At 50.1% G+C, this 23,630-nt stretch overlaps 1 protein-coding gene across 2 annotated transcripts in view; it reads right to left on the reverse strand.

Moving 5' to 3' along the window:
• Positions 1-23,630, reverse strand: part of TTC7A (tetratricopeptide repeat domain 7A) — a 121,028-nt gene that overhangs the window by 95,696 nt on the left and 1,702 nt on the right. Inside the window, exons 1-3 of one of the 2 annotated variants that reach the window (XM_044772371.2) lie at positions 17,303-17,442; positions 11,542-11,710; positions 9,885-9,942 (exon numbers count right to left, since the gene is read on the reverse strand). In XM_044772371.2, coding sequence (XP_044628306.1) covers positions 9,885-9,942; positions 11,542-11,643 — 160 coding nt within the window. In that variant the 5' untranslated portion in view covers positions 11,644-11,710; positions 17,303-17,442. Of the gene's footprint in view, positions 1-9,884; positions 9,943-11,541; positions 11,711-17,302; positions 17,467-23,630 lie in introns of those variants that run through there. The other variant, XM_014833136.3, reaches the window with a different exon arrangement.

Raw genomic sequence — 23,630 nt, forward strand, 5'->3', positions numbered from 1 at the left:
GAATTCATAAACAACCTGTGGTACATTTATGCAATGGAATACTACTCAAAAATAAGCCAAAGGACAAACTCTTGATATACAGGCGACGTGGACGACTCTCTCAGAAATTATGCTGTGCAGCAGCAGCCAGACATCAAAAAGTACATGCTGTATGACTTCAGTCACATGACATTCAAAAAAGGGCAAAATTGCAATTATTAATAGAAACCAACCCGTCATCGCCTGGGGTCGGGGTGGGGAGAGGATCAACTGGGAAAGGGCCTGAGGCGACTTTCCGGGGTGATGGAAATGTTCTTTGTCTTTATTGGGGCGTTGGTTACATGGGTATTTACACTTGTCCAACTCATCAAATTATACACTTAAGATCTGTGTACCTCGCTGTATAAAAATGTATCTAAAAATAGTAGATATAATGTCTTTTTTTAAAGGAAGCAGTTATGATTCTGGAGAACTAAAAGATCAAAGTAGAGAAGCTACACTCATTGGGGTGGTCCCAACATACCCAAGGCTGAAGAGCTTCCGGTAGCTGGCAATGGCTTTTCCTCATGAGGGTCACAGTCTAGGCACCCAGTTCTGCCCATAAAAGGGGGCTTCGTTACCTTATTTTCTCTTTGATTCACATGAAGGTCCATTTGCCTGTCCACAAACATCTGATCAGAAGAAACCTACCGGGGTCTCCAACCCCTGGGTTCCTTCACCGTCTGCCCCATGAGCATTTCTGCACCAGGGGCCAGCCACAACACTAGATCCAAGATGGAGACAGGGTGCTTCTGAGCTCGGCCCTCAAAGGACCCCCTCCCAGTAGTTGTAACACAGCCCCGAGAGTGGGCAGGAAGCCAGGGGCTGCCAGGAAGCTCCAAGCACTGCACAGGATTCCCACCAGCAGAGAAGCCTTTCTGTGAAAAGACCCAGCTCTACAAGCCAAGGGAGGGCCCCTTTCAAGATGAGCGCTTGCTTTTTCATTAACTCCACACTTTCGGTTTGGAGGCCGATCCTGGCACAGCCCCGGGCTCAACACCCAAGCTGGTCCAGCCTCTTCAGTCAGAGATGACTCATCACATCCCAGACAGCCACCCTTCCAAGAAGCCCTGCCCTTGGAGCCCTGGGCCCTGGACGCAGAGGTGGAGGACACAAAGCTTCCTCTGCAATGGAACTTTCCAGATGGGTGGACCCCCTCCCTCCTGCCTACCCATCTGGTCCAAGACCACAGGGCACCCACAGCAGGCTAAGCCCAGGTGGGTACTCCAGGTTGAGCGGGGGAGCGGAGAGAAATGCAAGTCACTGCTGCAGCCCTCAGGGAGGAAGCCTTGAGGACAAGTAGGGAAGAAGCCCATAAATCACACTCAAAGTGGGCAACTGTGGGGATGTAAAATGGTGCAGCTGATGTGGAAAACAGTCTGGTAGTTCCTCAGAAAATCAAAAATAGAATTGCCATACGACCCAGCAACTCCACTGCTGAGTATATACCCAAAAGAAAGGAAAGCAGGGTCTCAAAGAGATATTTGGACACCATGTTCACAGCAGCATCATTCACAAGAGCTAAAAAGTAGAAGTAACCCAAGTGCCCATTGATGAATGAATGGATAAAGAAAATGTGGCATATGTATACAATTGAATATTGTTCAGCCCCCAAAACTAAGGAAATCCTGCCATATGTGACAACCTGGATGAACTTTGAGGACATTATGCTAAGTAAAATAAGCCAGTGACAAAAAGACAAAGTAGGCGCTGGCCCGGTGGTGCAGCAGTTAAGTTCGCACGTTCCGCTTCTTGGCGCCCCGGGGTTTGCCGGTTGGGATCCTGGGTGCGGACATGGTACCGCTTGGCAATAAGCAATGCAGTGGCAGGCGTCCCACGTACAAAGTAGAGGAAGATGGGCATGGATGTTAGCTCAGGGCCAGTCTTCCTCAGTAAAAAGAGAAGGATTAGCAGTAGTTAGCTCAGGGCTAATCTTTCTAAATAAAAAAAAATTTTTAAAAAGACAAAGTATTACTTCTATGAGGTATCTAGGGTAGTCAAACTCATAGAGACAGAAAGTAGAATGGCGGTTGTCAGGGGCGGGGGGAGGGGTAAATAGCGAATTTCAGTGGGTAGAGTTTCAGTTTCGCAAGATGAAGGTTCTGCAGACTGGTTGCACAACAATGTGAATGTACTTTACACAACTGAACTTTACACTTAAAAATGGTTAAGACAGTAAATTTCATGTTAGATGCATTTACAACAATTAAAAATAATAAGAATATTTTAATGGTTAAGATGCTAAATTTTATGTTATGCATATTTTACCAATTGAAAATTTGAAGGGAAAAAAAAAGCAGGCAATTTGACTCCTTGTATCAAAGTCTTCAAAAAGTATATACACTTTGATCCAGTAATTCTACTTCTAGGACTTGATCTTTAAAAAAAAAAATTGTAATGATGTACACAAAATTTGGCTGCAAGGATATCCACTGCAGCATTGTTTATAATGGCAAAAAAACGAGATTTAACCCACAGGCCAATAACAGGGCACAAGTTTGCTAAACTACAATAGATTCTTACAATGAAATGCTATGAAGCCACTGTAAGTAGTGATGTAGATGTATATATTGGGAAATGGTTCATAAAATATCCACTTTAAAAACAGGTTATAAAATATGATTGGGGGCTGGCCCGGTGGCGCAGTGGTTAAGTTCACACGTTCCGCTTCTCGGTGGCCCGGGGTTTGCTAGTTCAGATCCTGGGTGCACACGTGGCACTGCTTGGCACGCTATGCTGTGGTAGGCATCCCACATATAAAGTAGAGGAAGATGGGCATGGATGTTAGCTCAGGCCAGGCTTCCTCAGCAAAAAGAGGAGGATTGGCAGCAGATGTTAGTTCAGGGCTAATCTTCCTCAAAAGAAAAAAATGATTGTATGAACTTATTCTTGTTTAAAAAAACACATATAAACCTACAGGAAAAAAGACTGGAAGGATATACCTCAAAACGTTTACAGAGATCTAAGTCTCAGTTTCTCCAAGCACAAAATAGGATACTAACAATGCTGAGCTCACAGGCTGGCCATGAAAGTTAAATTAGATGGCATTATAAAAAGCAGGACGTATGGTCTCAGAAAACATTTTCAAGTGATGCTCACAATGACCTCTTAGTGAGAAATCTAATTCAGGGAGAAGAGATTATTCCAACACCCCTCAGGTAAAGGTGCCAGACAACCGACAAGATCCAGGTCTTCTGGCTTCAGCACCCTCTGCTCTCTCCACCCAGACTCCACGTGTCTTCCTTACCCTCCATGACCCACCAGGGGTTCCCAAATCTCAGGCTTCTGGTCAGTCCAGAGTAGCTCATCTTTCACGTGTCTATCTGATGGCTGAGTTATAGCTGTCTACTCTGGCAGGGGATGGGCCCTCGTGTCAATGCTGGTTCTTCAAATTCACTCCTCACAGCCCTGTCCACACACCATACCCCCAACCAACTACTTTCCGGGGTAGCCTCCAACGATGGAGAAAGGGCTGCCAGGAGAAGATGTGGGGAGACCACACCAACTTCTTTCTCTCCAGCCCTCAGGTTTTCCTCCTGTGAGTCTATTTATCGCTTTGCCCTGCTTTGTATCCCGCAGCCCAGGAAGGCATTCAATGAAGGTTTGGTGAACACACAATTAACACACCCAGCCTCCTCCCAAGACACTCCAAGAGCAGTCTGCTCCTCCCTCTGCATCGGGAAGCCAGGTTCTCACTCTGTGGAGGACCACAGTCTGGGGCCAGGGCAGCAGGACCAGAAGAGCTGACCCGCTTCCCCACAGAGCGAACAGCCCACACCCCTTTGAGAAGGAAGCCAAAATAAACAGCTAATTCCTGCCATACCAGGACTGAAACAAGCAGAAACCAAATATGCCACCAGATCCCGCCCTAGGAGCAGCCTGGTGTTTTTTCTTTTATTTTTAAGTTTTAATAAGCCACAAAATTCCAGGTGAAATCAGAATAGCTTGGGGTTGCATTGACTGAAAGAGAACAGGAAAAAAAGGGAAAGAAACCTTGAGGGGTGAGGAGAAGAGAATTTGCAAATCATAATTCTCACAGCTGCTTAATGTGTTTCACATTTTTACTTTTCACAGCACCTTCACAATTTAGCATCTCGCTGCAGTATTTTGGGTGAACTGGGCCATTTTTCTCCACAGCCAGGCCAATCTTCTACCAGGCAGCCAGCGAGCGAGCCTGCCCGGAGCATGGACCGCGGCTTCCCTGGTGCTGGGCTGTGAGCGAGAGGAAAAAGGGGGTTGGCTAGGCTGAAACACAGGGCAGAACTGGTGTTCAAGGGGCCCATAGCCCATTGCGGGGCCACGATGAGCCCCAAATTAGGCACCAATGACTAAGGTCTGTGGGGATCAGGGCAGGACTCATGGCTGGAGAAATGGGCCATCATTCCCCACGTTATTACCACATTGAGCTAGCGCCAGAGAAACAGAAGCCACACAGGCCTGAGAGAAGAGGGAAGCCATTTGCCACGGAACAGCCCTCTGACAGGTGGACTGAGGCACTGGGGCTTTTAGGGGCTGAACTGGCTAAGGCTTGAGATGTCGAAAGAGCGGGCCCTGATGCACCCTGCTCGTCTGTCAAAGCTGGGGATACCCCTTAGAGCTCAGACCAACAGAAAAGGGGACAGTTTGTCACCAGGATCCACAAAGCCTTCGTCCTAGTCTAGGGCCCAAGGCCCCTCAGCTCCAGATGGGCCCAGGCAGCGTGTTGACCAACAGGTGAGCCCGATTTTAGGGGAAACAGGCTGTGCCACACTTCGTGGTGTGGCTACCAAGGGCCAAAGTTCTAGAATACCAGCAAAGGGACTCCCTGAGTCTCACTACTGGGCTCTCAATGCCCCTCATTTCCAAGTCTCTCCCACACACACCCCCTCTTAGCTCCAGAAAGGTGTGATTACACCCCACCTCCAAACAAGCCAGCTCCATTTCCCCAGGGCTTCCCTTTGAACTTTCCTTTCCCTGGAAGGCACGTCTTCCACCCATCTGCGGACCATTCCTTCTCAAGTTCCGGCTCACCTCCCAGTTCACCTGGGAAGGCCCCACACTCACTTCCCTCTTGGGAACAGAGCAGGTCAATCAAACAAGTACTCCTTGGGCATCAGGGATGAGCCCAAAAGCCAAAACCAGAGAGAGCCGAGTTCAAATCCCATCTGGGTCACTACTGGTGTAACCTGAGGTGAGTCAGTTCTGCCTGAGCTCCAGAGTTCTGCCCTCTGTACCTTTCACCTACTTTGGTAACAGCACCCTGATTTTACTTTGAGGAACTATTCCTCCAACTCAGTCCACAAGATTCAACTGGGGAAATCCCAACCCTGGCACCAACCCAGCCACCTAGATGCTGGTCACCGTAACTGGTTCCAGGGTGGGCATAAGATCAAGCCAGGTCAATGAGAACCCTCCCCGAGGCCCTCTCTCCTTCTGAGGTTGTGAGTGCTATGCTGCAGGACCATGTAAACCTGGAGCTGCTGAGAAAGACCTCAACACACGCAGCCTCTGGATCCAGCTATACCTGATGCCACCCACCCTGATGACTTTCTAATTACATGGGCCCATAAATTTCCAGTCCCCGCCCCCTTTTTGTTGTTGCTTTTCCAGCTAGTTGGAGTTGCATTTTTGTCATTACAACCATAAGTCTAGTTATACGGAAACATCTGCAGAAGCATGATGTCAGAGGGGACAGCTCCTGAAGTGCAGGACTGGCTGAGCTGAGGTCAGGTATGGCAGTGAGGATTTGGAATCTCCCAGCTAAGAAAGTGTAATTCCAGATACACAGCAGCATCCCCGGCTGAAATGCAGCCTCTTTTGTCTTGAGGCAAGACCTTGGGCCATGGAGGCTGGAGCTTTAGGGCATCTGGCAGAACACTTCAGGATATCAGCCTGTGTTAGACACTTTTTAGGGCCTATAGTGAGGCCTACAAAAAGGGGCCAGCTTCACTCTGGCAGTCCCTCTGGGCAACACGATTTTACTAAGGGGCCCTTTCTGCCTGTGGACAACAACCCAAGGTGGCTGAGGGTCAATGCAGATAATTGGGGTTGGAAATCCTCTGCACCTGCTGAAGGTAGTGGCAGAGAAGGCAGGAAGACCGGACCCCGTTAGGAGCTAAGGCTGGGGCCTGGGAAAGGCCTGACTTGCCTAGGATCTTACAAGGACCCTGTGCTGTGGCTCTCATATGCTGCTAGAGAGCCAGATGCAGCTTGGGGGCAAGGGGCATGTGCACTCCCAGCCCAGCCCATTGCTTACCCACTAAACTGAGGGCTGGGGAGCTGAGAGGAGGCCTCAGGGACAGAAACTTCTAGGCCTGGATCTAGAGCCAAGGGCTCTGAGTCACACAATCTTTGGCTCTAGTTTCTCATCCGTGGAGAAGAGCTGATACCAAACACCCAGAGGCTTATGACTAGGGAGCTCTGGGGAACTGTAGGGCCAGATGGACCCCAAACCTGGCCAAGAAGCCCTCTGACTGCTCAGCTCATAAGACCATCCCAGGCATGACACCCCATTTGGAAGTGGGCTGCTGGGGAGCTGCAGCCCCAGGGGGGACTTGGTGAATGGTCCTGCCAAGAGGTCAAGGCGGAGCTCCCCAGTGAACAGAATTAGGGGCAGCCATGTGGCTGGGGCACCATGGCCAGGCAGGAAGTCTGCTGTCCTGCCCCAGCGGGCTGCAGTAATAAGCTACAGACCAGGCACCTGGGGTGTTTCCATTTCCTGCTTTTTCCAAATGGAAGACTTCACCAACACCATGGCCTGTCAATCAGGGACTAGGCAGGAAGGTGTGGCACCAGGGAGCTTATGACTCATCAGTTCTGCCAGAGCAAACTGCAAGCTTAGCTCCTCCTCCAGAGCCGCTGCTTCTCCTCGAGCCGCTCACCTGCCTGCCCCTGCCTCAAGGAAGGGACCCTAACTGTTCACTGTGGCACCCCCAGCCGGCACACACTGAATCAACTGCTGGGAAATTTTACTTTCTCCTGTAGAAGCTGGGCCAGGGACCTTGAGGGGTACAACTACGAGAGACCAGACCCCTGGCAGGAGAAACACACTGACCTCTAACTGGGGAGACCAGGCCAAGGTGCAAATGAGCTTGAGGAGGAAGTGAATGCTACAGGCTGTAGCTGCAACTGAGGGAACCTCCTGGTGGACGAGGCACCCGACCTGAGCGTGATGGGAGTGTTAGGGCAACCTGCGTGCAGAGTAAGGAAAAAAGGGCATGTTAGGCAAGGACAGTGGCTCGAGAAAAGGTGGAGACAGAACTTTGTAGATCACGTTGGAGTCTAGGAGCAGACCTCATTCGGCTGGAACACAAGGCTCTGGGAAGGGAGAAGAGGGAGAGAAGATTAGGGGTGCAGAAGAAATGACCACCTGTCCTCCAGGGGCTTCAAGTTCAGAGGGGAGAGAGGGCTGACAGCCGGGAGCAAGCAGATCAGACAAGCAGGCTGTGCCAGGGACTTCCTGAGAGCAGGTGGCACTGTGGACGGGCCTTCTGAGGAGGACCTTGAAACCAAATGACTCTAGGTTGTTGTTTTCCTTTTATTTTTGGTGAGGAAGATTTTCTCTCAGCTAACGTCTGTTGCTAATCCTCTGTTTTTTTGCTTGAGGAAGATCCACCCCAAGGTAACATCTGTGCCAATCTTCCTCTATTTTGTATGTGGGTCACTGCCACACCACAGCTTGACAAGTGGTGTAGGTCCATGTCTGAGATCTGAACCTGCAAACCCTGGGCTGCCAAAGCGGAGCATGCTGGACTTAACCACTACACCACAGGGCCAGCCCCTCTAGGTTGTTTTTTAATACAAAGTCCATGGAAGATGTTCCCCCCAAACAAACCAAGACAGTGGTGGGGCTGTGCCATCAAAAACAGATATTTATCATCTGCCCCGGAAATGGGCAGGGAACATTTCCTTTCCAGGGCCTTCCCCTGGTCTGACACACTTGGTCAGGGGGCAGTGGGCTGGCAGAAGTCACAATGGGGCCACTGCAGCACCTGGGGAATGGGGCAGGAGAGGGGCAGACTCCCCATTCTGGACCAAAACGACTGATGTTGACATATGAAAGCAATTTTCTGAACAACTCGCGCACCAACATCACTGGCTCTGGGCTGCTTCCACACCAAGCAGGCCCATGGGATGGTGGTGCGGGACTTCACCAGAGGCCACGGCTCCTACTCTACCCAGGGCTGAAGGAGGTTGGAGAGGCTGAAGTCCCCATCTCCCTACTGCCCAGTTAGGGGCCCCTCTGACTACCCTCAGGGACAGAATGACCATGCCAAAGGCATCGTCCCTCCAGGAATCAGAAAGCATCTTCTGGTCTAACCTACATCCTCCCAACTTCAGAGGAAGGCCGAGTCCTTGTGAGTGCTGCCTCAAAGGGACACAACACCAAGTCCCTCTGCTCTGCAGGGGAAAGCGGGTGAGTCGAGTGTGTTTTTCTGTCTTTTGGGAGCGGGGGTGAAGAGACGCAGAGCCTGCTCCCACTCCTCCAACAAGAACAGGTGCTCCATAATGGAGACACCCACACCCACGCCCCAACTGAGCCTCCAGGCCTGCCTAGCTCAGGCTCCCCCACGACGCAGGGCTCCGTCCTCTTCCCTCCGGCCAGGCGTGCTTGAGAACCAAACTCCCAGCCCCACTGGATGGTACCAAATGGAACCATGGAGCAGAATCCAATGAAAAATGGTAAATAAGCTGTGGTGTACTGGCCTGGCCAGGCGGAGTCCTCGTGAGGAGGCCGGGAAGGCTCCAGGGGGAGGTCACATGGAGTGTGACACCATGAACCTGAGAGGCGGCCAGGGCTGGAGCATTCCAGTTCAAAGGCAAGCTAACCGTCATCTCAGGTAAGACGCTTGACTTTTGCCAGCCTCAGTTTCCTCATGTGTACCGTGAGGGATTGGCCTAGATCATCGCTATGATTCCTTTCAGACTAGAATCCTGAGCAGCACCATCACAGGGTGTTTACAAGCTCTGGATGCCTGGGTTCAAGGCTGCCCCACTCGCAGTGAAATGCACATGAGTCCCGTCAGCTCTTCAAGCCTCACTCCTTATCTATAACACGGGAATGAAGAGAATACTTACTCAGGGGCTTGATGTATGCATTCAGCAGGGGTACACTGGCACGGAGTGAGGGCTTAATAAGTATTATTCTGTGAACTCTGTGGCCTCCTGCTGCCACCATCCTTTCTATGGACTGAACGTTTGTGTCCCCCCAAATTCACATGTTGCAGCCCAAACCCCCAATGTGATGGTATCTGGAGATGGTGCCTTTAGGAGGCGATTAGGGTTAGGTGAGGTCATGAAGTAGGGACCTCATGATGAGATTAGTGGCTTCGTAAGAAGGGAAAGAGAGAGGGATCTCTCCACGCGCACACATGGAGGAAAGGCCATGCAAGGACACAGTGAGAAGCAGCCATCTGCAACCCAAGGAGAGAGCCCTCACCAGACCCCAACCCTGCTGGTCCCTTGATCTTCGACTCCCAGCCTCCAGAACTGAGAAACAAATTCCTGTTGTTGAAGCCAGCCAGTCTCTGGTGTTTTGTTACGGCAGCCCAAGCCGATGAAATCAACCCCCTTGTTCATAAATGGAGTCAGGACCAATGACCAGCCATCCCCATCCCCTACTCTCTTCATGGGGAGACCCACTGGATTCCCCCAAACCCAGGAAGGTCAACCTCATGCACATCCTGGAGGCCACGTGCAAGTCTCAAGCACACGCAGGGTCGGGTGAACCTCGGCATGCCAAGCAGCAGGGCGTGGTCACTGCAACAGGACACAGAGAACAGGCAGAGAGGAGAAGGGAGTGGGAGGCCACGTGCAGTCAGTGTGGGACAGGGAGCTAGCGCAGCCCATGACCAAGCAGCCCACGCCAGTGGCGCCTGGCTCCTTACCTCCCCTGCAGGACCTCTGACCACCGGCACTGTGCTCCCCCAAGAAGCTGGAGGCAGGCTGGAAAGAGTAAAGAGCAGGAGACAGGGAGCAGTGGGTACTGAGCCAGGTCTACAGGAAAAAGTGCTGGAAAGGACCCCTACGGAAGGGTGTTAGGTTCACGGAGTCGGTGGCAGAAATGGTTTCCAAGAGGCCCAAGAAACCCAAAGGCCAAATGAAGATCACCCTGAAGACAGGCCTATGCCAGAGAAGGGAAAGGGAGAGCAAAGGGACAAGACCCCACACACTGGACCATCCCGGGTGGGCACCTGCCCTCCCATAGTCTGGCGCCGAGTCTGTCCAGGGTGGCAATCTCAGCAGGTTTCCTGGGATGGTGTGAACAGTCTCTCAACAAGGAAAGGGGCTCAGGGACCTAGAGGTGGACAAACAGCCCTGGGTCCCACCAGCCAGGGTCAAAGGAGGCTGTGCCCTGCACAGATGTCACAGTCAGTCCCCCAGGACCTAAAGGAGACAGAGGAATGGGGGTGGGAGGCTCATAATCCAAGGCCCATGTCAGAGAGTAGAGGTTCCAATCCTGGCTCCACCATAAATCTCTGGGTAACTTTGGGGAAGGTACATATCCTCTCTGGGCCTCAGTTTCCCCATATATAAGATGGGGAGAATGTCCCTATCTATAATGGAAAAGAAGGTGACAAATATTCTACCAACGCCAGACCAAATCCCCACAGGGCCACTTGCATTTCTAGACTTTTCTCTCCGGGTTGGTTTGTGCTGGAATAAGGAGATGATCAAAACATCCAAGGTTCCTGGCAACGGTCTGGTCTGAGGCGCTCTGAGACGTCACTGCCACCAAGGGTCACCCCTCAGGCTACATGATCCCAGGGTTCAGGGATCCAGGGAAGGAGCCTGAAGTGCAAAGTTTGGGGCAGGTCTCTTACTAACATGTAACACCATCAGGGGCGGTTCAACAGCACTGTTTCCCCAGGTGGGCCACCCACAGTCCGTATCGTGAAACTTCTACATCACTGACCCTGTGTGCCCAGGTCCCCACCAGAGCATCCTTCACCCTGGGAACTGGTTCGGACCTGCTCATCACTGGATCCCAGCACCACAGGTGCCCACAAATACCTGAGGAGTGACAGACTGCTCTATAGCATAGAACACCCGATTTGTAGCCAGCGTCAGTCACCAGCACCAGCCTGACAAGGAGCTGGCACATTTTTTACGCCTTTCTCAACGTGGTTACACAACTGATTCCTCTTGGTCATGGTAACCCCGTGAAGGCAGGTATTACAACCCTGTCTCACAGATAAGTCAGCTGAGGCTAAGAAAGGTGAAGATGTAATTCACCCAAAGGCACTCAGTTGGGTAACTAGCTGTTGACAGCGCCAGGGTGAGAACCTGAGTCTTCTGACATCCCAGCCTGGTGCCTGCCATCCGTCAGTATGCACTGGCATGGCTGGTTACCACTGGAGTCCCCTCGGCTGGTCAGTGCCTGGGCAGTACTAGGGGATAAGTATCTGGGACATCAGCCCTGCAGGCCCATCATCAACAGAGCATCCACTGCCCTACAGCTGCCACCTGCTCCTGCTACATGGGGGCCAGAGAGTAATGAGCCAGGCCTGCTGATGGGGAGCCCCGTCCGGCGCCCACACTTACCTTTGATGACAAAGGCCTCTGCCAGCAGCCGCATCTGATACAGGGGCTTGTTCTCCATGCACATGTCATCAATCCCAGCCCGCGCATACATGCTGATGGCATCTCGGTACGAGCCCTCCACGTAATGCAGCTTGCCCAGGATCAGCATGGCCTCACACATGTACTGTGGCTGAAAAGACAAGAAGCACATTAGCAGGCTCCTGCCCCCATCTCCACCTTGTACTGTGGAATGAATTATCCCCCAATGAACCATGATGATTTGCCAAAGACTCTGCTCAGAACTCCCTTCCTCCTCCAGGAAGCTTTCCATGACCCTCAAGCACATGCCAACCACTCCCTCCTCTCCACACCTGCAGTCCACGGCCTACATTGTGGCTCTCACTGAAATTCTTCCATGAGGCCCTAATTGTTTCACATGTGTCTATCTTATGACCCCCCCCCACCCCCCCCCGCCCCGACCAGACTGCAGGCAGCTTGCAGACTGGGCCGTCTTCCCTCTCCTGAAGCCCCCAGAGGCTGGACTCAAGGCTGGTGCTCAGGAGTCCAGGCACTTATTCTCAAGACAAGTGGGGAGTCAGGGACCCAGGCAAGTTTGGTGAGGCCTAAAGCTTTATATTTGGGGGGTGGGGGGTCCTCTTCATACACATATATGTACAAATATACAACTAGGTGAAAGGCCTCAGAAAGAGCCCATGCAGATGAGGGGCCTGGAGCTGAAGCCCCCCACCCACAGCAGCAGGACCCTTGAGGGGAGAATGGCCACAGCAGCAGCATGGGACAGAGACAGGAGAGTGAAGGCCAGCCGGGCCACGGTCCTCGTCTTATCAAAAGCAGGTGAAAGTGCAGGATCCAGGATGCCAAAACGGCCTAAATTCAGACCTGTTTTCACTCCCCTACTTTCTCAAGTGCTGCTGACACCCAATCTCCACCCCATACAAGGACTCTCACGGCCTCCTTCAGGACCTGAGGGGGTCTGGCCAGCCCTGCCCGAGAGCCCTGGCCTTGGATTTGGGCCCAGCCTGGCTCCAAGATCTCCCACCTTCTGAGGCCACTGGCTCCAACCCACTGCCTCCGTTTCTGTGCTCAGCCGGCCCCCACCCCTTTAGGCCAGGCTCTGGGCACCACCCCCACGGCACAGCAGCAATTCTGTCCACAAAGCTCCCTGGAAACATAGCGCTGGCCCCCATCCCCCACCTCTGTCACTGGCAGGAAGGTGCTGCCCCGACGCCCTGCGGGGAGAGCAAAGTCTGGGGTACCTGTGACCCCAGGGAAGCCTCCACCACTCCCACCATCTACTGCCCTCTCAGAGGCCAACTAAGGGAAATGCAGCCCAGCAAAGCCAAATTCTCCTTCCTCACGGGTCCTTTCAGTTTTTGTAGATACACATTCCTCCTCTGCCTTTGCTCACACAGGTCCCCTCCCTGGAACAGTCTCCCTTCCTCTCAGCCCACCCAGATCCTCCTTCATCCTTTGGGGCCCTGCTCGGGCCCACCTCCTCCTGGAAGCCTCCCCGACTACAGGGAGCCCCCTTCTGCTGAACTCCTACAACGCCTCTACCAAGTGCACCCAATCGGCCCCTGCACACCTGCCCTGCTAACCAGTGATGACCTCTCAAAGGCTGAAGTTTTCAAGGGCATTTGCCAGTCTCCTCGAAGAGGCCACCCACTCGCTGGGCCAGGGCCACAGATCACACCTGCCGAGGCATGCAGCCCACGGTCCCTCCAAGCTGGGCAACGACTCTGCCATTCCCCCAACACGGTCTCAAGCCACAGGCACATTTCCTCCCTGCTTGGGCCTTGTCTTCCCCTTGTGAGGGAGAGAGAACAACACTCACCCCTCACCGCCCATCACAGTGATGCCAAGAGCATTAATAGGGCAAAGTCCAGAAAAGAGCTTTGAACTTTTCTTTAGAAAGGAGTTAGATAAATACAGGGCATGAGTAATCATTATTATTATCCTGTCCTACTGTAAATGGGGAAGAGGGCAGCTAGGTTCAGACGGACGATGAAAGGCTGTAAATTACAGTGAGCGGTTCCTGGTAGACCAATGACAGTCTACAACAGGACTTCCACCAAGCTGGGGAAGAATTGAGAACAATGTGGTGCATGTTTCATAAAGCCAAATTTATACCATTTTTTTAAAGTTGCCCTTAATTCTGAAAGCATATCTGTCTTGCTTTTTGGTATTAAGATGTATTTTCTTTTATGGAGTGATGGTACTAGACAATGGTACAGTTTTGCTATTGTTTTTATTTGCTTTTTTAATGGCCCTATGTGGCAGAATTAAAAGTTGGCTACACTCTGCAGGACTCCTGCATTTGGATTTGAAATGTTCTTGGCCAGTCAATCCAACAGTCAGGGAACCACAGAGCCCTGGCCCTGTGGAAGGATGCTGTGCAGGAGGTCACTCAGTGTGGGGAACCATCCCTCCATTGTGTGGAGCCAGCATGTCACCTAGTCTCTTGGTACCTCATTGTCTCTGTCAATAGAAAGGAAAGAATGACCTCATGTGGATACCCAGGAAAGAGGAGAGAACAGATGAGGAAATAATTCACAGATGCAAAATAGGACCTCTAAAAGCAGGCATGTCATCATTGCTAAGATTAATCCAGTTTCTGTGTCATCATTTTATCTCTATTCCAGTACGCTGGGAAATAGCACCAAGAAGTGGCAAAGAGCATGAGAACTTGGGATGTGGAGGCAGACAGGCCTTCAAGTCCTGCACCTGCTACTGTGGTCCTTGGCTAAGTGACTAACCTCTCCTGGGTCTCAGTTTCTTCACCTGGAAAATGAGGGAAATGGTAAATACCATTGCAGGTTACCGTGAAGCACCAAAGAGATGGCACAAGGCCTGGCGCTCAGTGGATAAGTTATGACAGACGATTTGTTTTCACCAACCTCCACAGAAGGGAGCTGGACAGGATCCCAGAGTCCACTGAGAGAAGAAAGTTTCAGACCACCCTGAGGACATGCCTCAGGACCCACCTCTCCTGCCTCTCATCCTCATCCCATCAGAGCTACTCAGGATACACGGGAATCTGCCTGAGATTGCATCTGTTGCCCGGAGAGATCGCCGCCCACCACACCCTGGCCTTTGGGGTAAGACAGAGAATCCCACAAACCACTTTTAATATTTTATTTTGCCTGATCAACATCAAGTTTTTAGCTTTGGCCTAGATAACAGTGGATTTCTCAACGTTATTGGTGCCTATGTACATGTTTGATTAATAAAGCACAGTAAAATCTGTACGTAATAAATGTGATTTGGTAGACAAAACAGTTGTCACAACAATACATGTGGATACTCTTTGGCCAATACAAAGAATGAGGTATTGGCATGGAGAAAGCTCCAAGTGAAAGTTCTCGGTGCAAAAGAGCAACTTGTGAAATATGTATCCTGTGAATTAATAAGAAAACAAAGCTGTATATGTGTCTACGTGTGTTTGTTAAGGCAGAGAGAAAGGAGTGTGGGACACACACCAAATGGTGACCAGCACTCAACTCTGGGAATGGGGGTGGGGGTGGCAAACATGGCAAAAATTATTCAAACGACTTGTTTATTTAGTGAATTTTTAATAATAAGCCTGAGCCATTTTTATTCTAAAAACAACTTTTAAATATTTAATGGAGTCTACTGGAAAGAAAAAAATTAAAAGAGGTCTTGGTAGGAAAAGCTTGGGACCTACCAATCAAGTCTAACTCTTTCGACTGGCAGATGAGGAACTGGAGGGTCCGAGAGGTCAGGGAACATGCTCAGGGTCAAGGAGCTATTTAATCCAACACAAAACCTCCCAAAGCGACAATAATCCCTGCCAAGGAGTGTAAAGGCAGTAACCCTAGGCTTCCAGTCCTCTCCCCCCTCTGCTTACAGAAAAAGCCCACACTTCTTGGCCTGGTGTTCCAGCCCCAACTCTGGCCCCAATGCACTTTGATAACCTAATTACCCACCATTCCCTTTCACTCCAGTTCACTGACCTACTTTAATGAAATTCTATTTTTTTTTTCCTTTTTCAAAGATCGGCACCTGAGTTAACACCTGTTGCCAATCTTTTTTTTCTTCTTCTTCTCCCCGAAGCCCCCCCAGTACGTAGTTGTATATTGTACTTGCAGCTCCTTCTAGTTGTGCTATGTGGGACACCACCTCATCATGGCCTGATGAGTGGTGCTAGGTCCTTGCCCAGGATCCCACCCGGAGAAACCCTGGGATGCTGAAGCAGAGCGTGCGAACCTAACCACTTGGCCATGGGGCCGGCCCTGTAATGAAATTCTTATAAGAGGAACCCTCAGACTACACTCTGCTTCCTTAGTTTGGAAGGCCCTGTCCTATCTCTCTATATCCAAATCCCTCCCCACTTCAAGATCCAGCCCCCACAAGGGTCTAATTCTCATACTTGCATCACCCTGAGTCGATCCCCCACCTCACTCCAGGGAGTGTGCCCCTCAGACTTGCCGCCTCATGGACACCACTCGTGCTGCATGTGTCACAGCCCACCTTGAACAATTTGCCAATGGGAATTACTTTCCCAGTAGACCTGCAAGCTCTTCAAGGGCACGGTCCATACTGAACTCATCTTTATTGCCCTCAAAATACAGAACACAATGCCTTGCGCATAGTAGGTTGCAATATAATGTTTAAGTCAGTGAATATATTACATTACTTTGGAACATCGCCTGGAAAATCACATCCTCTTTGGGTCTCTAATAACATACCCATACCTCTATTATAGCTCAGGATACAATGTAATCTAGAACAGTCTCAAACTTTAATGGGCACATGAATCACCAGGAAAGCTTGTTAAAATGCAGATTCTGATTCAGATTTTGCATTCCTAACCAGCTCGCATACTGTGGATAGGTAGACCATGCTTTGCATAGTAAAGGTCTAGAGAAAGCTGTGATTATACTTCCCTGTATACCTCCTCTTGGTGCCTTGCATACAGTAGGTGCTCAATAAATGCATATGGACTTAAACTGGCTTGCCCTGTTACTGAGCTCTTCTGTCGCTAGCCAACTCTGCACGTTTGCCTGTTTCCAACTAGATCACGGGTTCCCTGAACTTTTATTTCCGAGACCGTCAAAGAGCCCAAAGGAGCAGGCACACAGTAGATCAACCAAGCACTATCTAACAGAAATATAACTTCAGCCACATGTGTAATCTAAGTTTTTCTAGTAGAATTTTCTAGTCACATTAAAAAAGGTAAAAATAGGGGCCGGCCCCATGGCCTAGTGCTTAAATTTGGCATGCTCTGCTTCAGCAGCCCAGGTTTGGTTCCCAGAGGCAGACCTACACTGCTTGGTGGCAGCCATGCTGTGGTGGAAACCCACAGACAAAATAGAGGAAGACCGGCACAGATGTTAGCTCAGGGCAAATCTTCCTCAGCAAAAAAAAAAAAAAAAAAAAGGTAAAAATAGGTGAAGTTAATTTTAATTAACATTCTGTTTAACCCAATTTATCCAAAATATTATCATTTGAACATGTAATCAAGGTAAAGAATTAATGATTTTTTACATTCTTCATTTTCTTCTAAGTCTTCGAAATCCAGTGTGTTTTCACACTTACAGCACATCTCAGTTTGGACTAGCCACATTTCAAGTGCTCAAGAGCCACACGTGGCAAGTGGCTACTGTACTGAACAGAACAAGGCCAACCCTTAACAGAGACTTGCTGCTCAGGTCACCAAATGACCCAGGGAGGGCTTGACCGCAGACAGGAGGCAGGAGAAAGGAGAGAAGGCCCCAAGCCTGGGGGGCTGACAACTTACCAACAGCCTCCCCTGGTTAAGGATACTACTCAGATAGTTTCTGGCTTCATTTATCTTCGGCTCATTCTTCTCCAGCAAAGGGATGGAGTCTTTTATCTTGGCATGGTTCTCCTTCAAACACTGCTCCAGGAGGGCCTCGGCCAGCAGCAACTTCCCAAAGTCATCTGAAAAACAGGGCGGCGATCCCCTGAACACAGCAGATGTGCAGACTGGTACCCGCCCCTGGACCCACCAGAGCACCCCACCCCCGCAGGCGAATGGTCCAGATCCGAGAAAAGACAGAAAGACACGGCTTCCATAAACTTCAATAGCTTAAAAAAACAACAGGTCACTGTACAAATGGCCCCTTTGGGTTTATTTTCTGTAGTTTAGTGGTTGGGGAGGCAGAGTTCCCAGGACTTGGGACAAATTCCCCAAATTTCAGAATTTAAAATGAGGGACAAAGTTACACGCAGGCCCCACAATGGGTAATAAGTTCTTAAACCAAGGAGGATTCCCCTTAAACGACTGAAGGGGAAAAACATACAAACATGACTGAAGGGGAAAAACATACGAGGTGGCTTAACCATGCATTTTCACATGCTCCTAATTTCCGTCTAACCATAACCGGTTTTCTAGGTTTTAAGGTATTTATTTTAACATAATGAGGGATAACCTAGCAACCAACATGAAGAGCTAAGGTGGGAAGTGGATTTACCTGCGTGACAAGGAAAATCCTTGACCACGTTTGGTACGGGCACTCTCCAGAGTTCTCTCACATATGTTAGCGTATCTGCAGCCCTCACCACCTGGCAGGTGAACTTAGACTGCTTGGTTTAATTTGCTGCATCCCCCACAGCACTGAACACTCCAGTCTTGTCCCTATATTCCTGCTACCTACCCAGAGGCAACCTGGCGGGGGTGGGATGTGGGTGCTCAGGGTGCAGGGTTTAAGTCGAATGTGGTTTCACAACAACTTCAGCTGGCTGCTGCTGTGTGTGACTGCTCACTGCTCCTCCCCTGCAACCAGGATGAGGACCAGCCCACCATTCAATCGGACGTCCAGTAAACAGCTGCTGAGCGAATCGGATCCTCTCCCCACCCCGCGAGGAAGCCCGAGGCTCAGGGAGCTCCCTGCCAATCCAAAATGACTCCAGGAATGTGCGCCTGGTCCTGTCTCCGCACAGAGCTCTTTCTGCTGCCAGGATGGCCTTCTCAGACCTACCCGAGGATGCCACTCACTCCTTACTCTCAGGACCATCACCATTTGCTCACAACTCAAAGCCACTGGTACCAAATCGCATGCCTCTGAAGAATCTCCCTCCCTGCATAAGGGAGATGCCTCTGGGAGAGCACCCCCAAGGCCCAGGGAGCAGTCACAGGAGAGTCTCCCTCTGAAGAGGCCACAGCCTGTTAGCGGTTGCCTTTGCTGCCTACCTTATGATTTTTAAAATTAACATTTGGAGGAAATGGCCCAAAAAGTACCTGGTTCAAACCATCATCCATTGCTGGTAGAGTAGAAGTTGGAAGAACGTTTATAAAGGGCAACCTGCCAACATATATCAAAATTACTATTTTTGTGTGTGTGACAAAAGTTGGGGCTGAGTTAACATCCATGCCAATCTTCCTCTATTTTATGTGGGATGCCATCACAGTGTGGCTTGACTAGTGGTGCTAGCTCTGCACCTGGGATCCGAACCCACAAACCCCAGGCCACTGAAGTGAAGCGCCTGAACTTAACCTCTATGCCACCGGTCTAGCCCGACAAAATTATTTTTGTACAAACCCATCGACTCAAGAATTCACTCCTACAGATGTGACATCCCTGCACATGCATAGAATGACCTATATCGAAGGTCATTCCTGCGGTATTCTTTATAACAGCAGAAAATTAGAGACAACCTTTATGTCCTTCAACAGGAGGCTGATTAAATAAGGCATGGAAGATCCATAAAAAGGGACGCCACACCGCCATAAAAAGGAATGAGGAAGCTCTGGATGTGCTGTTATGGAATGAACTCCAAAAAATGATAAGAAAGCAGAGCGCACACAGTGGATGTCACAGGCCACCGTGTGTTTATGCATAAAAATATGTGAAAGGACAGCAAACGTCTGAGAACCTTGCTGGCTTCCGGGGAAAAGGAGAGAAGCCGAGAGAGGCTTTCCACGCTTTACTTTTTGATACCTTTGGAATGTCGACCCATGTTAATGTATCACCTAGTGAAAAATAAAGTCAAAATCAACTGGGAATAAACGGCACTCTTCTCCTTCATTTCCAAACCTCAGCCAGGAGGAGGGTGGGCTGCTTAGGAGTGGGTCCCTGAGCGGCATTCCTGAGCTGCGGGCCTCTGCACAAGCTGCTTTCTCCCCTAACCTGCTCTGCATCTGTAAAACCAGGGGTAGGAGTAGGAACCAGCAACTTCCAAGGGAACCGCCCCTCCCCAGGCTCCGCCTCCCGGGCTGGTCCCCGCCCTCGGCCGTGGGGAGCACCTGCGCGCGGGGTTCGCGGCAAAGCCATTGGGCTACCAGGCCCCGCCTCCGCCACCCAACCGCCCCGCCCAGAGCTCCCCACAGCTCGTTGGCTCCATTCCTTTCAGGCCAAGAGAAACCAGCTTCCTTCCGGGGCAACCCTCAGTCTTGAAATACTCCCCCGGGGTGCGCACGCCCCTCAAAATCATGGGAGTGTCCTCGAAACGTGCGCACTCACAGTGTGCTCCGTGGAGAAGGGGGGAGGGGGGAGGGGGGAGGGGCGGCCTGCGAGCGTTTGTGACCCAGTCCCCGGAGATGAGTGGAGAAACTTAGAGTACACGTTCAGAAACGTGGATAATAATGTGACAGGATAATTACGAATCTGTTGGATGGAATAATAAAAATTCGGGGGGTAACAGTTTATGTATTTTATGGAAGTATCAGAGCGTAATAGATTGGGAATTTAAAATAAAACCGATCCTTCACCACAGATCTTTTCAGAAGCACTGCTCTAAACCACAAGAGTGCCTTTTAATGCAAAAGGGGGACTAAAATTTGCTGAGGGCTTACTGAGTGCCAGGTACTTTATTATATAGTATCATTTTATCTGCATAGTCCTAAAATGTAGCTGTTATTCTCATTTTATAGATGAAAATTAAGATAAGCAATATTGTTATGGTAACAGCCCATAACAATAACATAACACAGCCAAAGAATAGTCTGTCTCCCTTGCAGCCCATGCAGAGCAGAGCTTCTGGTAGTTTAGAAATAACGATCCATCTAAGAGCTGTAAACAGTAGGTTACATGCTAAGAGTACGTAATTGTAAGGACAGAGATAAGAACTGTTCTTGGTGAGTTTTAGACCATTTTGTACACTAACACTTCGGGTCCCTCTCCCTCTGCACTCCCCACTCAGTCTCCGCTTTTTGTTAGGCAGACACTGAGCAGGCATTGGGAACTTACCTTCTTTTCTTCCTTGACCAACTCTCCTCCCTGCTCCACTCTTCCTCTTCCTTCCCCTTTTCTTTCCATCCCACTAATCTCATCTGGCCCGTCTGTGGAACTGAAGGATGTTTTGGAATTCCAAGTGCTAGATTGTCAGTTGTTAAATAGGAATCCAGATAAGGCTTTCCTGTCCTTCTCCAAAGGTAAAACAAATTGCTTTTTATCCTCTCGTCTGAAACCTACTCTTATCCCAGTTTGGGTAAAATGTTTCTGCGTCTCCCCTCCCAGGGGCATTAGGAAGATGTTCCTGACACAGTGAAACAGACTCTGGGAGCTGGGTGCTGATTCTGGCAGCCCAGCCCAGCCCCCTTCCCTTGGCAGAGGCCCCACCCCTCTCCAGGCCTCTCTCAGGGCACCAGGTCACAGGGACCCACTTCAAGGACACTTGCCTCCCCCTCAGAACCCACATTTACAGGGCAGTGCTCCCCTCTCCACAACCCGCCAATTCACAGTCAGGAAACCTGGGTCCAGCCAGCTGCGCCCAGAGCTCAGAGCAAGCCCTTCCCCACTGGGTCAGATGGGGACACAGTGGTCCCTGCAGCTGCTCACCACACAGGTCTGCAGAGGGCTGGGACCTCCCACCCACAGCGAGAGCCACCTGCCTCAAACACTTTCCCACTAACGTTAACTGAAGAAATGCTCAGAACCATCTCCCGTTCGAAACAAAAAAAAAAATCATTTGGCTAAAAAACAAAAGATGGGGGATGAGTACAGATTAGGGGAGCCTCAAGATGGATGGAGACAGGGCAGACACATGATAAAGCAATACAGTAAAAGAATATCAGAATCTCGTTGACGAGTTTCCCGCAAAATTCTTTCGGCTTTGCCGCATGTTTGAAATTTCCATAATAAAACGTTGGAGAGGAAAATAAAAGACCCAACCTATTAACCAAATGCAAGGTGTGGCTGCATTTGGATCCTGAATCTAACAAAAAAACTGTAAAATTTAGTCATTAGACTTTGGGGGGGGGGCTGTGATAATGGGATGGTAGTTATATATTTTTCAAGAGTTCTTATTAATAAAGACATACTGAAATACTGCAGTGTGGGGCAGAAACAGGTCCGGGTATAGCTCACACAAGATAGTTCGTGAGTTCACAATCACTCACGCTGGTTGATACTTGGGATTCATTCTTCTCTCTACTTCTTTGATGTTTTCCAAATTTTTCATAATAAAGTTTTCTTTCTGCTTTTTTTTTAACCCCTTGGATGGGCTCTTTGTTTTTACACAAACAAACCCCATCTCAGCCAGCAGCACTCCGGGGTTCCCCTGCTCCATTTTGACCAAATCTAAACCGGATGTGAGTTTGAAAGAAAATGTACAAAGAGTAGCAAGCACCTTCCCCCTGGGTGGGTGGTGGCTGGGGAGCAGCCTCCCCAGACAGGAAAAGGGGGTAGAGGCCCCTTCTGCTAGAGCATCTCCTGATCCTTATCGCCCACCGACCTGTAAGAGGCCCCCCACAGCTGGGTCCTCCCCTCCTACTCCCTGTCTTGAAATCAATGCTGTGGGAGCTATTTTCAGTTTCTACAAACCCCACAGACACAGCAAGGCCTCGGTGTGTAAAATAGGGCTCCACTGGGATTCAGCTCCCTCCCTCAGGACTTTCCTCCCCTCTCCCAAATTATGGTACTGTTGAAGCTTCCAGTCACTGACTCTAAGAGTCTCTTCTAACAGGCCAGGTGGGACTTGGAGAATCTTGCTCCTGGGCTGCAGGGGGTCAGCACCGACACCCACCCAAAAAACAGGCTCTCAATCCCTCGAGTGATCCAGGAACCGCGTGGAGAGAGAACCAAAATAGCCGACAATCCAAAAAACGCCCTATGCACGGGCTTTGGGGTCATTTGCTTTCCTTCCTCATGTGCGTGTGTGCATACGCGTGCGTTTTGGGATAGTTCATCCGGATTGAACAGTGGGAGAAAAACTGCTCATAGAACCAAACCCAAAAGTCGGCAGGAGAGACCCCACTGTCCCTCCATCTCCTTCCTAGTGCTGGTCAGTTCCCATAGCAAAGCCAAGCCAGGCTGCAGGACCCCCTTCTGTCATTTGGTGACAGGGACTCAGGCCTGGGTACAGGCTCTGACACATACATATTACATGACCTCTTTGGGCCTTGGTGTCCCTATGTCTAAAATGGGGACAATAATTCCTGCCCTCCTCACAGGCTTGTTTACAAGAATCAAAATAAAACTGAGAAAGCACTTTATAACTATACCATACCATTTATAAACTATGCCATACCAGTGCTTCCCAATAGCGCTTCGTAGAATATGATCAAAGTAAGTTTGAGAAATGTAGTATTTTTATTCTAACCTTGGTTTGTACATCACAGGCAGGTGAGCATATTAAAGGCTCTGAGAAGTCCTGCAGTTTTTTAAAAAGCCTGTTTAACCATACTGATCCATTAAGTTCAATTTCTTAACTTTTTTGGCTCCCTAAACCTTTTCTTCCTGGGATACCAATTAATTAATTACTCAACTTCCTTGAGACCTCTAAAGAACAGCTTAGGAAATACCGTCCTGTACAGACTTGAGGAGGCCCTGGTTCCTATCTTGGGCCCAGAGTGATTCTCAGTGGTGCTAATGTTACTCAGATTCCCATACCTCGCCCAGGTCCCAGTGCCCTCTGTGGGGGTCAGTTTCCTTTCTTACACTCACCAGTCCCACCCCGCCACATCAACCCACCCAGGCAGGGAACAGAGGGGAACCTGTAATTTTGTCCTGGAAGAGGGGCTCTCCCCAGCTTCTCCCACACATGCACCTTTGGCTCTGATCACTGCCCCTCACCACCACACTCAGACCTACCTCAAAGCTTCAACCGGACTGTCAGTCCCCAACACCTGGCCAGCCCCCTGGGTATCCTTCCATCCTTCCTCC

The sequence above is a fragment of the Equus asinus genome, chromosome 6 (genome assembly GCF_041296235.1).
Source record: "Equus asinus isolate D_3611 breed Donkey chromosome 6, EquAss-T2T_v2, whole genome shotgun sequence".
NCBI lineage: Eukaryota > Metazoa > Chordata > Mammalia > Perissodactyla > Equidae > Equus > Equus asinus.